We start from the raw sequence: 13,017 nt of genomic DNA on the forward strand, positions 1-13,017 counted from the left end.
TTTTTGAGTGTATGGCTGAAAGTCAGATTTTTGATGAAATTGTGACCCCGGGGCTTAGGGATTTTTTTTTTTAAAAAAAAATCAGCCGGTTAAGTTGTTGAGGGTTGATTTCTTTTCCTGTGATAAAAAGCCTTCTTTTTCGAACCCCAAACCTCTCAGGGGAGCATTTGCAACCGTTTGGCACCATTTTTGAGTGAATGGCCAAAAGTCAGATTATTGAAGAAATTGTGACCCCTGGGATTAGAATTTTTTCAAAAAAATCTTTTTCTGCCAGTTAAGTTATCGAGGGCTGATTTCTTTTCCTGTGATAAAAAGCCTTCTGTTTCGACCGCCAAACCTCTCAGGGGAGCATTTGAAACCGTTTGGCACCATTTTTGAGTGAATGGCCGAAAGGCAGATTTTTGAAGAAATTGTGACCCCGGGGCTTAGGGATTTTTTCAAAAAAATCGTTTTCTGCCGGTTAAGTTGTCGAGGGCTGATTTCTTTTCCTGTGATAAAAAGCCTTCTGTTTCGACCACCAAACCTCTCAGGGGAGCATTTGAAACCGTTTGACACCATTTTTGAGTGAATGGCCGAAAGTCAGATTTTTGATGAAATTGTGACCCCGGGGCTTAGGGATTTTTTCAAAAAAATCTTTTTCTGCCGGTTAAGTTGTCGAGGGCTGATTTCTTTTCCTGTGATAAAAAGCCTTCTGTTTCCACCGCCAAACCTCTCGGGGGAGCATTTGCAACCGTTTGGCACCATTTTTGAGTGAATGGCCGAAAGTCAGATTTTTGATGAAATTGTGACCCCGGGGGCTTAGGGATTTTTTCAAAAAAATCTTTTTCTGCCGGTAGGAGCTGGAATCACTTGCAGGTCAGCAATAAGACAATAAAGCACCTGATGTCAGTGAAGTCAACTCTTTCATCAAAGAAACAAAACAGCTCAGCCCTAGTGGTCACAGCAGCTTTTCCCAGCAGCTCTTGCCCCAATGAAGCAGTTGCGAGGACTGAAGGTCCCTGCCTTCCCACTACTCTCTAAGGTTCCCCCTCCCTCTAAGGTTCTTTCCCAGCAACCCAAGGCTCCTTTGTCTTGTCTCACTTTGATCTGCTCTCTTCATTTATCTGCAAGTTGTGGGAGACCAGGATAGGGAGACTCCCAGAATTCTTCAGCAGCCTACCTCATCTCTGCCTCCTGTCCCCTCTCCTCTCCAGCCTCCTCTTCTGCCTCTGAGTCTGGACTGCTCTCTGCCCCAGCCTCTTCCTGCTCACGAAACCCTGTTGCCTCTTTAGCTTCCAACACCACCTCTTCCCATTCTGTTCCTTCTTCTCCCTCTGACCATCCATCTTAGTCCCGCCACCAATTTCCTAGCTCTGAACCTTCTTCCCCCGGGAGTTCCTGGGGGGTTCCCCACCTGGTGCCTTCCACCGCTCCTCTGCACCCGTCAGTCCATGGGTAGGCAAACTAAGGTCTGGGGGCCAGATCCGGCCCAATTGCCTTCTAAATCCGGCCCGCAGATGGTCCGGGAATCAGCATGTGTTTACATGAGTAGAATGTGTCTTTTTATTTTAAATGCATCTCTGGGTTATTTGTGGGGCCTGCCTGGTGTTTTTACATGAGTAGAATGTGTGCTTTTATTTAAAATGCATCTCTAGGTTATTTGTGGGGCATAGGAATTCGTTCATATTTTTTTTCTTCATAATATAGTCCGGCCCTCCACAAGGTCTGAGGGACAGTGGACCGGCCCCCTGCTGAAAAGGTTTGCTGACCCCTGCGTCAGTCCATAACAATCCCTAAGTATGGAACATAAAGGTAACAAAGGAAGTGGCTCTGTGCTAGTGAGCAAATGGGTGGGCCCAACTGGCTGGCAGTTAGAAGGGCAAAAGAGGTGTGTGACAGCTAGGAGCTAGAAGCAGGCTGCAGGGTGACTTCTGTGAAGGAGAGACGCGCCTGATTTCTGTTGAAATCCAAGGCTGAGGCTATGGGAGAAGCAAGACCTGCTTGGGGTGTTAATGCTGTGAGTCACTCAACAGTAGGCTCAGGTTGTATATTTGTGTAAACAAACCATATATCATAAAGACACCACAGTCTCCTCTTGTCCCTCATTCATAAATAAACTGTTAAGCAATGAGAACATTTGGTGCTTGACTCTTATGTGTTTAAAAGGTAAAGGTACCCCTGCCCGTATGGGCCAGTCGTGTCCGACTCTAGGGTTGTGCGCCCATCTCACTTAAGAGGCCGGGGGCCAGCGCTGTCCGGAGACACTTCTAGGTCACGTGGCCAGCGTGACGAAGCTGCTCTGGCGAGCCAGCGCAGCACACGGAAACGCCGTTTACCTTCCCGCTATAAAGCGGTACCTATTTATCTACTTGCACTTGAGTGCTTTCGAACTGCTAGGTGGGCAGGAGCTGGGACTGAACGACGGGAGCTCACCCCGCCGCGGGGATTCGAACCGCTGACCATACGATTGGCAAGTCCTAGGCGCTGAGGTTTTACCCACAGCGCCACCCACGCCCCCCTTATGTGTTTACGACTCTGGAAATTTCATTACTCTGTCTGCTTCCTTATTAACAGGGCTTTTTTCCCCACAGCCGTAATTTGGTTCCGGAACCTCTTAGGTGGGCACTATTGCCATTATAAGACAATAAGGAAGGTGTTCGTGGTGAGTTGTGGCACCTCTTTTTCTAGAAAAATAACACTGCTTATTAATCTACCAGAATGCAAACCAAGTTCTCCGTAGAAATCTGTTGAAGCATTGACTAGGATTTCAGTAGGTCTCAACGGGAAGAAAGCAGTCAAGGCTGCCAAAGCTTGGTGTCAGCAGCATGAGACGGGCGCATAGTCTCCCTAGCAACCATTGGGTGGCGGGGGAAATATCTCGCTAGCAGAAGGCATCTGGAGAGCTATTAATGCATCAGGCTGCATGGGTCAAATGCTGTTTGTTTCTCCAGCAAGCAATTAAAAATCACAGGGACTTCTGCTAATGTGTCTTACAGAATCAGCATTGAAGACGAGAACAATAGGGACAAGTGGAGTCACGAAAGCGGGCAGATACACTCAAAGCAATATTTTAAATATTAATACTTTGAAATTTGGTTCACTGGGAGGGGGGTGCCTGAATTTCCTTGTTGGGTGCTACTTAAAGGAAGCCCTGATCTTTGGGGTAACATTTGGGTTGTCACTGGACATGGGGATCTGAAAAGACCTCTGTGTGCAAATTGCTTTGCTCCCAGATGTTTATTGTGCTGTACTTATACTTATACACCCACGCAGGTGGTGCTGTGGGTAAAACCTCAGTGCCTAGGACTTGCCGATCGTATGCTCGGCGGTTCGAATCCCCGCGGTGGGGTGAGCTCCTGTCATCCGGTCCCAGCTCCTGCCCACCTAGCAATTCGAAAGCACCCCTAAGTGCAAGTAGATAAATAGGTACCACTTTATAGCAGGAAGGTAAACAGCGTTTCCGTGCGCTGCGCTGGCGGTGGCTCGCCAGAGCAGCTTCGCCATGCTGGCCACGTGACCCGGAAGTGTCTCCGGACAGCGCTGGCTCCCGGCCTCTTAAGCAAGATGAGCACGCAACCCCAGAGTTGGTCACGACTGGCCCGTACTGGCAGGGGTACCTTTACCTTTACCTTTTTACTTATACATTAGCAGGATGAACTGCCTCGCCTCACCCTCTGCATTCAGTGATACCTTTTTCAAGCTTTTCTGCAACCTTTGTTTTTGGCCATATTTGGCAGTGGTTTGTTGTTTAGTCGATTAGTCATGTCCGACTCTTCGTGACCCCATTATATAGAGAGATTGATCCTTCTGAATGTATGAGGAGATGTTGGGATGCTGTGAAGTGTTTTACAAAAGGAATGAATATAAACTTTGAAGCGCCTTTATACCTCCCTATCCTAAAAGACATCAAGCTGCTATTTTCTCTACTCTTTTAATTGTATTAACATTGCAGGAGACATAAAAGCCTGCACTTCTACTATTTTTCTAAGTGTGGCACAATTCTGGGTTCTTGTTTGTTTAAGGGAGGGGGCTTATAGTGTCATTTTGTGGAGGATATTTTTCTATCACATTAAATGCCAGCCTTGTTAAGAGCTTCATAGCCTAGTGGTTTCCATCCAGTGTTTAAACAATCAGCATTTCCTGCTAACCTATAGCATAATGTTGGGAGCTAAAGCATAAAATGCCTGATAGTTGTCAACAATAGTTTATCATCTGTAAAGACAGTGGATTTTTTTTTTGTACCAAGGCATTAGTTATGCATAAAAACTGGATAACTAGGAACTAATTTCTACAGGTGTTTAGCAAAATCTGCTTTGGGTATCCCAATTTAAAATTCACTTACTCTTTGGCTACTAATTGGCATTCCTTCAATGTGGGGAATGTGATTATGGTATTCGTGAAAGCTGATTAGAGAGAGCTCACTTGGGAATTTGTAGAATAATGTTGCGCCTTTCAGTTGTAACTTAAATGAATTTGTCATCAATCAAATGCAATTGGATATGTGAGAAACCTGCAGCCTATCTGGCAAAACATGAATTGTTGGCTTGACTGCACTAATGTCCCACACTATGGAGCCAGCAGAATACACCCTTTTGGTTCAAATGAACAAGCCTAACCACCAGTGAATGCCGAGGAGGTTTAGAGTTTGTTGTTAAACAGAATATCAGTCATTTCAATGTATGTCTTATAGAAAGTGCCCAGAATCACACACAACCAGCAATAACTCTGTAGCAGATAGATAATGTACATAGGTTTTCGGGCAGACAAATAAATAAGAACAAGGATGTCTGTGGGTATAAACAGTGAAATCTATAGATCTAAGATTCATTTATTTCCTAAGATATATTTTAACTGAAGTCAAAAACTCACTTTGGGCTGCAAGATCCATTGTATGAAATCTAGTAGATCAGTCAATCTCTTTGTGACTAAATAATAAATAATAATAATAATTTTATTTATATCCCGCCCTCCCCAGCCGAAGCCGGGCTCAGGGCGGCTAACAACAATCAAATAACAACAATCCATAAATGAAATGGATGTGTGTGTGTTTTTAACTAGTTGGCATTAGAGAAGTATTTGTACTGTATTATCATGAGATTACTCTGGATTCTGAATCTGTTCCAAATTTGCCACCTATTTTTCAGCTGCTGTGTTCCACGTGAGAATTGATTGTTCCATGCTTCCCACTTCTGAATAGTGAGACAGTACACGGGCATTGCTTGGGGTCTGCTGAAAGCACTGGAAAACATAAGGCATTTGATTCACAAACCTGCGTGCAGCCCCATTAGCAGCAACCACCGAAGGCAAGAAGGGGAGAGGCTGCTTTTTACATCCTTGATCCTACACAGACCATCATCGAAGAGCCAAGAGCCGCAGTCCGTCCATCTGCAAAGGGATGAGGAAAAGCTGCGCCCAAAAATATCTGGCGCTACCTGGTCTGGTTGCTAGGCAGCAGAGGAGGGGACGAGCTATTTCCCCACCTTTGTGGAGTTTTTCAAGCAGGATCAATAACGATCCCTATTGCATGTTTCCTCGAGAGGCGGGTACAGTTTGCAAAAACAACAACACCTTTCCGTTCCTAGGAAGAGCAGTTTTCTTTAGGGTACCTTAAACAAATTTTATTTTATTTTATTTTATTTTATTTTATATACAATGCAATACAACGCAATGCAATTTGCATTTCCATTCTTCTCCTCCAGTGGGCGGAGCTTGACGCGGGGCAGTCCCCGCCCCTCGGGTGACGTCGACGCGCGCGTTCCGCCGGCGAGGCGTTCGCGCAGCGTGCACGGAAAAGGGGGCGGGCGTTGGGAAGCGGCCGCCGGCCCGAGGACGTTTGGCCTCTGCGGGCTTCCGTAGCTGGGAGTGCGCCGCCGGTTCCTGCCGTTTCCCCTCACGGCGCTCTCGCTGCGAGGCCGCGATGAGCGACAAGGGGGAGCTGGACCTGGCCGGGGCCAAGCAGAACACGGGCATGTGGCTCGTCAAGGTGAGCCCCGGCTATTGATGCGGACGCCAGGTTATTCACCTCAGAGGGTCGCCCTCAGGAGCGTCCCCGACCCCCACGAAAACTGAGGGAAACAGGGGGGTTTGAAGCGCCCTCGGCCCCCCCCCGGCCTTCTCAGGGGCCTCAGGCCGACGACCCCCCCCCTCTGCTCTGACCAACGGAGCTTCGGGGGCCGGGGGGGGGGGTTGACGACCCCACCCCCTCATAGAATTGCAGAGTTGGAAGGGACTCCGGGGGGTCATCTAGCCCAACCCCCTGCAACTCGGGGGTCTCAACTAGATCTCTCCCCCCCGCCCCACCTATCATCCATGAGAGGTGGCCGTCCAACCTCAGCTGTGAAACCCACCAAGGAAAGAGTCCCGCCACCTGCCGAGGGAGCCAGTTAGCATCAGAAAGCTCTTCCTGGTGTTTAGTCGGAGTAATAATATACAGTGGTGCCTCGGGTTACATACGCTTCAGGTTACAGACTCCGCTAACCCAGAAATAGTGCTTCAGGTTAAGAACTTTGCTTCAGGATGAGAACAGAAATCGGGCTCTGGCGGCAGCAGGAGGCCCCATTAGCTAAAGTGCTGCTTCAGGTTAAGAACAGTTTCAAGTTAAGTATGGAATTAAGTACAGTGGTGCCTCGCAAGACGAAATTAATCCGTTCCGCGGGTCTCTTCGTCTTGCGGTTTTTTCGTCTTGCGAAGCACGGCTATTAACGGCTTAGCGGCTTTAAGAAAAAGGAAAAAAACTCACAAGAACTCGCAAGACGTTTCGTCTTGCGAAGCAAGCCCCTAGGGAAATTCGTCTTGCGGAACGACTCAAAAAACAGAAAACCCTTTCGTCTAGCAAGTTTTTCGTCTTGCGAGGCATTCGTCTTGCGGGGCACCACTGTACGTAACCAGAGGTACCACTGTAATAGTAATTTATTATTTATAGCCTGCCCATCTGGCTAGGTTTCCCCAGCCACTTTGGGCGGCTCACAACAGAATATTAAAAACATGATAAAACATCAAACATTAAAAACTTCCCTAAACAGGGCTGCCTTCAGATGTCTTCTAAATGTCATATGGTGGCTCTTCTCATTGACATCTGATGGGTGGGCGTTCCACAGGGCGGATGCCACTACCGAGAAGGCCCTCTGCCTGGTTCCCTGTAAGCTCAGTTCTCGGACTGAGGGAACTGCCAGAAAGCCCTCGGAGCTGGACCTCAGTGTCCCAGCTTGAAGCCAGTGGTTCGAGTCCTACCCTCCTCTGGAGCGGGAGGAAACAAGCTTACTCCAACTTCCATTTGACAGCCCTTTAGATATTTGCAGATGGCTCTCACATCTCCTTTCAGTCTCCTCTTTATCAAGCTAAACATACCCAACTCCTTCAACTGTTCATCTTAAGCAGGAGTCAGCAAACTTACTGTGCCTCGGGCCGGTGTCTCCAACGCCGATCACGCGGCGGGCTGGAGGGCGGGGGAGCATGTGCCCATACTCATAGGCAAACGCTATTTCTGGTGCACTTCCGGGTCGGAGGAGCACCGAAAATAGCTTTATGTGCACGGGCCTCCTCCGACCCGGATGTGTACCGGAAATAACGCTTGTGCATGCACAAATAACGCTTGCGCATGCGCCCAAGCTATTTCTGGTGCTCCTCTGACCCGAAAGTGGGGAGCTGCGCAGCGCAACGCTGGTAAGAGGAGGCGGTGGCAGCAGGCGGTGGGGGTTGCTGCGGGCCGGATAAACGAGTCCCTGGGGCCTTATCCGGCCCATGGTCCTTATTTTGTGGACCCCTGCTCTTAAGGCTTGGTTTCCAGACCCTTGGTCATCTTGCTCATCCTCCTCTGTACATGTTCCAGCTTTTCAATATACTTCTTAAACTGTGGTGCCCAGAACTGGACACAGTATTACAGTTGTGGTCTGATCAAAGTGAAATAGAGCAGTGCTGTTACTTCATCAGGACACTATTCTGTTGATGCAGCCTAGAATATCATTAGCTTTTTTTTGTTGCTGCATGACACTGTTGTGTGTTGTTGACTCATGTTCAGCTTGTGGTATGCTAAGACACTTAGATCCTTTTCACAAGCACTGCTTGCAACCCAGGTGAGCCCCATCTTATATTTGTGCAGGTGATTATTCCTGTGTAGGTGTAGAACCTGACATTTGTCCCTGTTGAAATTAAATTTGTTTGGGCCCAGTTCTCAAATCTGTTAAGGTCATCTTGAATTCCAATTTTGTCTTCTGAACCATTAGCTGCTCCTCCCAGTTTTGTCTCATCTGCAAATCTGATGAGCATCCGCTCAGTTCCGTCATCCAATACATTCATAGAGATGTTGAACAATAGGCCCAGGACAGAACCCTGCAGCACTCCACTTGTCAATTTTTACCAGGATGATGAGGAACTATTAGTGAGCACTCTTTGGGTTCAGTCAGTCAACCAGCTACAGATTTACCTAAGTTACCTTGTCTAGCCCACATTTTATCAGTACCTCGCAATAATATAATGTCAAAAGCCTTACTGAAGACAAGATATACTACATCCACAGTATCCCCCTGATCCACCAAGCTTGCAACTGTATCAAAAAAGAAATGAGATTCTACTGGCATGACATGTTTTTGAGAAACCCATACCATACTTAGTAATCACAGCATCCTTTTCTAAGGGCTCACAGACCAACAGTTGAATTATCTGTTCTAGGGTCTTTCCTAGTATCAGCGTCAAGCTCACCAGTCAGTAGTTACCTGGGTCTTCATTTTCTCCCCTTTTGAAGATGGGGGCAACAGTTGCCTGCCTCCAGTCTGCAGGGACCTCACTAGGACTGAATGATATCAGCTTTTCAACATTGTGATGTATCACCAGCCAACCATCATGATATAGTGATACATTGCAACGTTGAAAAGTGGAGGGAGGAACAAGCTACATTGGGCCTGGCTCCACAAGGTGCCAGGGTGAAACCACCGCAGCTCACTTGGCAGGAGCAGCGGCAGTTTCACCCCAGCACCTTGGAGGGCCATGGCTGATGGAGTTTGTTCTTCCACACGCCGGGTGCTGGTGGCAGAGGGTGTCCCTCCACTGTCAGTGCCCGACGCGCCAAGGAAAAAACATGCTTCATCGTCCACAGTGCCTTCGGGGCCAGGGCCCTTGTGGAGTGCCTCAGGGCTCCGTTCTCTCCCCATTCTTTTCAATATCTATATGAAACTGTTGGGAGGAATCATCGGGGTTGGGCTGGTTGTTCACCAATATGTGGATGATACTCATCTCTACCCATTGTTTAAATTGGAATCAGTGAAGGCATTGAACATCTTGTGTGAATGTCTGGAGGCAGTTGAAAATGTATGGCGGTTAACGGATTGAGGTTGAATCCCAACAAGACAGAAATACTGTTTCTGGAGTACAGGGGGCGAGCAGGTGTGGGGGACTCCTGGGTTTTGAATGGGTAACTGTGCCTCTGAAGGACAAGATGTGCAGCCTTGGGGTCATTTTGGACTCACAGCTGTTCATGGAGGCAGAAGTTAATTCTGTGTCCAGAGTGGTTATTTACCAGCTCCATATGGTATGCCAGCTGAGACCCTACCTGCCTGCACACTGTCTTTCCAGAGTGGTGCATTTTCTGGTTATCTCCTGCTTGGACTACTGCAATGTGCTCTGCATGGGGCTACCTTTGAAGGTGACTTGGAAGCTACAGCTAATCCAGAATGTGGCTGCCAGATTGGTGACTACGAGTGGCCACCGAGACCATATAACACTGGTCCTGAAAGATCTACATTGACTCCCAGTATGCTTCCAAGCACAAATGACTTCGGTCCTGTATACTTGAAGGAGTGTCTCCACCCGCATTGTTCAGCCTGGACGTTGAGGCCCAGTTCTGAGGGCCCTCACTGCGAGAAGTGAAGTTGCAGGGAACCCGGCAGAGGTCCTTGGTAGCGGTGCCCACTCTGTGGTACACCCTCCCATCAGATGTCAAAGAGATAACAATTATACAACCTTCTGTAGACATCTGAAGGCAGCCTAGTATTGGGAAGCTTTTAATATCTGGGTGGAAGGAATGGCAGAATGGGGAGGCCAGGGAGGCCTGGCATAGCAGACAACCATATGCAGCAGCTTGTAGAAATCGCACTCCAAGGGCGCTATCCTGGCTGCAGGAGTCTGTTTCACCAGCCTGTTTGCTGCAAGGAATGCATTGACAAAGCAGCACCAGCAGAATTGAAGCCTCCTGCTCTCTGCAGTGTAGTCAGACAAAGAGGAAAGGAGAGGCAGCGCCTGCTTGCCCGGCCCTTTTCCTGACTAGATAGGTCACAATCCCAAATTGATTTGTGGCTGTATCTGGGTCAGGTGTTCCCCAGGTCACTATGGCCGCGGGTTGATGTGCACATGGACAGCCTTAAAACCACTATCTGTTTAAAAATCTCTATATTATTTGGTATCTTAGCATTCCCTGGTAAGGCTGGGCACTTTCAGCTAGTAAATGTAATAATATAAATAAATTCTGGCCCTGGCAAAAAAGATTGGAGTGGGGACAATACACAGACTGAGCAAGAGTGGTGGACTACACATAGGTAGATCTGGCAGTGCTTTTTAACACTGGTGTGTTTTCTGGCCTTGAAACAGCTTGTGTTTCTGACTGTGGCAGGCTTTCTGACCATGGATGCTGTTACTGACTGCTTTGCTAAATGAAGAGGGCGGGGGTACGATTTTGTTCATTTCTATGCAAGGAGAAGGGAGCCTGAACTCACCTCCCTGCCTCATTTCGGCAATGGGAGCCAGGTTCTGTTAGTTTTCTCTTTTACTGAATTAGTGGGGAAGGGAGCTATCGTAGCCTCCTTGCCACTGGCTTTCCTGCCCTCCTTCTCCGTCACCACAGCCCCTGATAGAACTGCTTTTTGAGGGTCTGCTTTTTTGTGTTGGGGGAAGGAGAAGGCTGGATGGGTAGGAGAAAGTGCGCACACACATGCATGGCAGAAGGCTTTTCAGCATCTTCTGAGGACAAAAAAATGGGAATAGGTGGGGGAGGGGGGAGAAATGAAATGAGAGCATGGCCAATGAGGCTTTTCTGCTCTGTTAGGAAGCTCCTGGGAGAGAGAATTTAAAGGGGAGGGGGAAAGTGTGTGTGTGTGTGTGTGTGTGTGTGTGTGTGTGTGTGTGTGTAAATGAATGAATATAGGAGGGAGCATACCTGGCCAGAGCAACTCTCCCCATGTGCTTCTGCTTTCTTTTTTGGATTACGAAGAATCTTGGCTATGGACTTCGATTACCATATTTTTCGCTCTATAACACGCACCAGACCATAACACGCACGTAGTTTTTAGAGGAGGAAAACAAGAAAAAAATATTCTAAACGAAACAGTGGATGTATGATTTTTGTGGTTCATGCTGTGGCCACAGACATGTGATCTGACGGTGAGTTTGGGGTAGCCCAATGCAAAAATCCTGAGGATCCATGTGGATCCATGCTAAAGTCGCCCTAAAGTCGCAGGGGCGCTGGGGGAGTGAACGGGAAGCAGGAGGAGGAGAAAGATAGCTCAAGCACACACACACACAGCCCCTACAGTGGCTAATCCAAAATTGGACAGCAAAAAACTGCAGGCAGGGACAGAGAGCACAGGGTTGTTTTAAAGCAGCCAACCCCGCTCTGCTTCTCTCCCTCCTCCCCGGCTGGGCTCGCTGACAGGAGCCGCTTACACCCGCTTTGCTGTTTCAAAGCGAGCCACGGACTGCTCACAACTGCAGAAGATTCCCCTGCCATCCGTAGGCATTCGCTCCATAACACGCACAGACATTTCCCCTTACTTTCTAGGAGGAAAAAACTGTGTGTTATGGAGCGAAAATTACGGTACTTGGGTGCTAAACTGCTCTGTTTGCTCCTTTTAAAAACTTAATTTCCAACTTTCTATACTCCCATCAAAGAAAAAACAACGACAACAACAAAACAAACCTAGCTGAATTTCCGAAGAGCCTCCTCTGGCAGTCTTTCTCTCACCACTTGCACTTTCCTTTGTCTTCATGGCTCTCCCATCATCAATCTTTGGTCCTAAACGTTCTTTTTCTTTTTTTACTGGGTTTGTAAATTAGGGTGATGGTTGGGAAGAGAGAAAAGATCAGGCTTGGCAAAACAGAACTTAGCCCATGTTTCTAAACAAATTTGGTAGTGTAGTGGGAATATGCTATAGCATTATCATGGAAAAATAATGAATTATATCAATTTCAGGGAAAAGATACAAAGATGGGTTTTATTTAATTTTAAAAAAACCTTTATTAATTTCTGTAGTGTTAGTAGTCTGTAGACAAATGTATTATGTTTGAAAACTCTCTTACTACTTGTGTGCCAATCATTATAATGTTAATAAAAAGTAAAGGTGATGCATATCCTGTTCTCCCTCTTGTAATTCATTTTAAAACAATAGTGCTACAAATTGTGATCAGTGCTTTGTTTGATTTGTAATTATATTGTTTGAAATTCATGAATATGATTCTATTGTAACGCTGATGTTCTCTTTGTTCTTTACTGCTTAAGAAAGCAAGCTATAATATATTTTGATTTAGTGTTGCTTTCTTCTACATCCTGAAATATGTAGTTCTTCCTGTCTCAGGATTGAAAGAGTGGGGGAAGAGAGAGAAAATTAAAGTACATGTTTCTTTTCTGTATGTACTCACTGGATTTTATTTTATTTTGTTGCCTTTTTTATAGGTTCCAAAATACTTATCACAACAGTGGAATAAGGCTTCAGGAAGAGGTGAAGTTGGGAAGCTAAGAATTGCCAAGTAAGAGTGCTTATATTGTGCATTCAGATTTTCTTTTGTTTGGGTAGTGGATGGGGTAGGGGGGAGAAGGAACTACAGGGGTGCCCCGCAAGACGAATGCCTCGCAAGATGGAAAACCCGCTAGACGAAAGGGTTTTCCGTTTTGGAGGTGCTTCGCAAAACAAATTTCCTATGGGCTTGCTTCGCAAGACGAAAATGTCTTGCGAGTTCCTGCAGGTTTTTTTTCCTCCCCCCCCCCCTTTTCCCAAGCCGCTAAGCCCCTTATCAGCTGATCCGCTAAGCCGCTTATCAGCTGATCCGCTAAGCCGC

General features: G+C 47.1%; 1 protein-coding gene across 1 annotated transcript in view; it reads left to right on the forward strand.

The window, feature by feature from the left end:
* The first annotated feature begins 5,771 nt into the window (after positions 1-5,771).
* GTF2F2 (general transcription factor IIF subunit 2) overlaps positions 5,772-13,017 on the forward strand; it is a 71,039-nt gene continuing 63,793 nt past the window's right edge. The window contains exons 1-2 of the mRNA XM_028728817.2: positions 5,772-5,962; positions 12,635-12,708. Coding sequence (XP_028584650.2) covers positions 5,897-5,962; positions 12,635-12,708 — 140 coding nt within the window. The 5' untranslated portion in view covers positions 5,772-5,896. The remainder of the gene's footprint in view (positions 5,963-12,634; positions 12,709-13,017) is intronic.

Source organism: Podarcis muralis, chromosome 6 (assembly GCF_964188315.1).
Source record: "Podarcis muralis chromosome 6, rPodMur119.hap1.1, whole genome shotgun sequence".
Lineage (NCBI taxonomy): Eukaryota > Metazoa > Chordata > Lepidosauria > Squamata > Lacertidae > Podarcis > Podarcis muralis.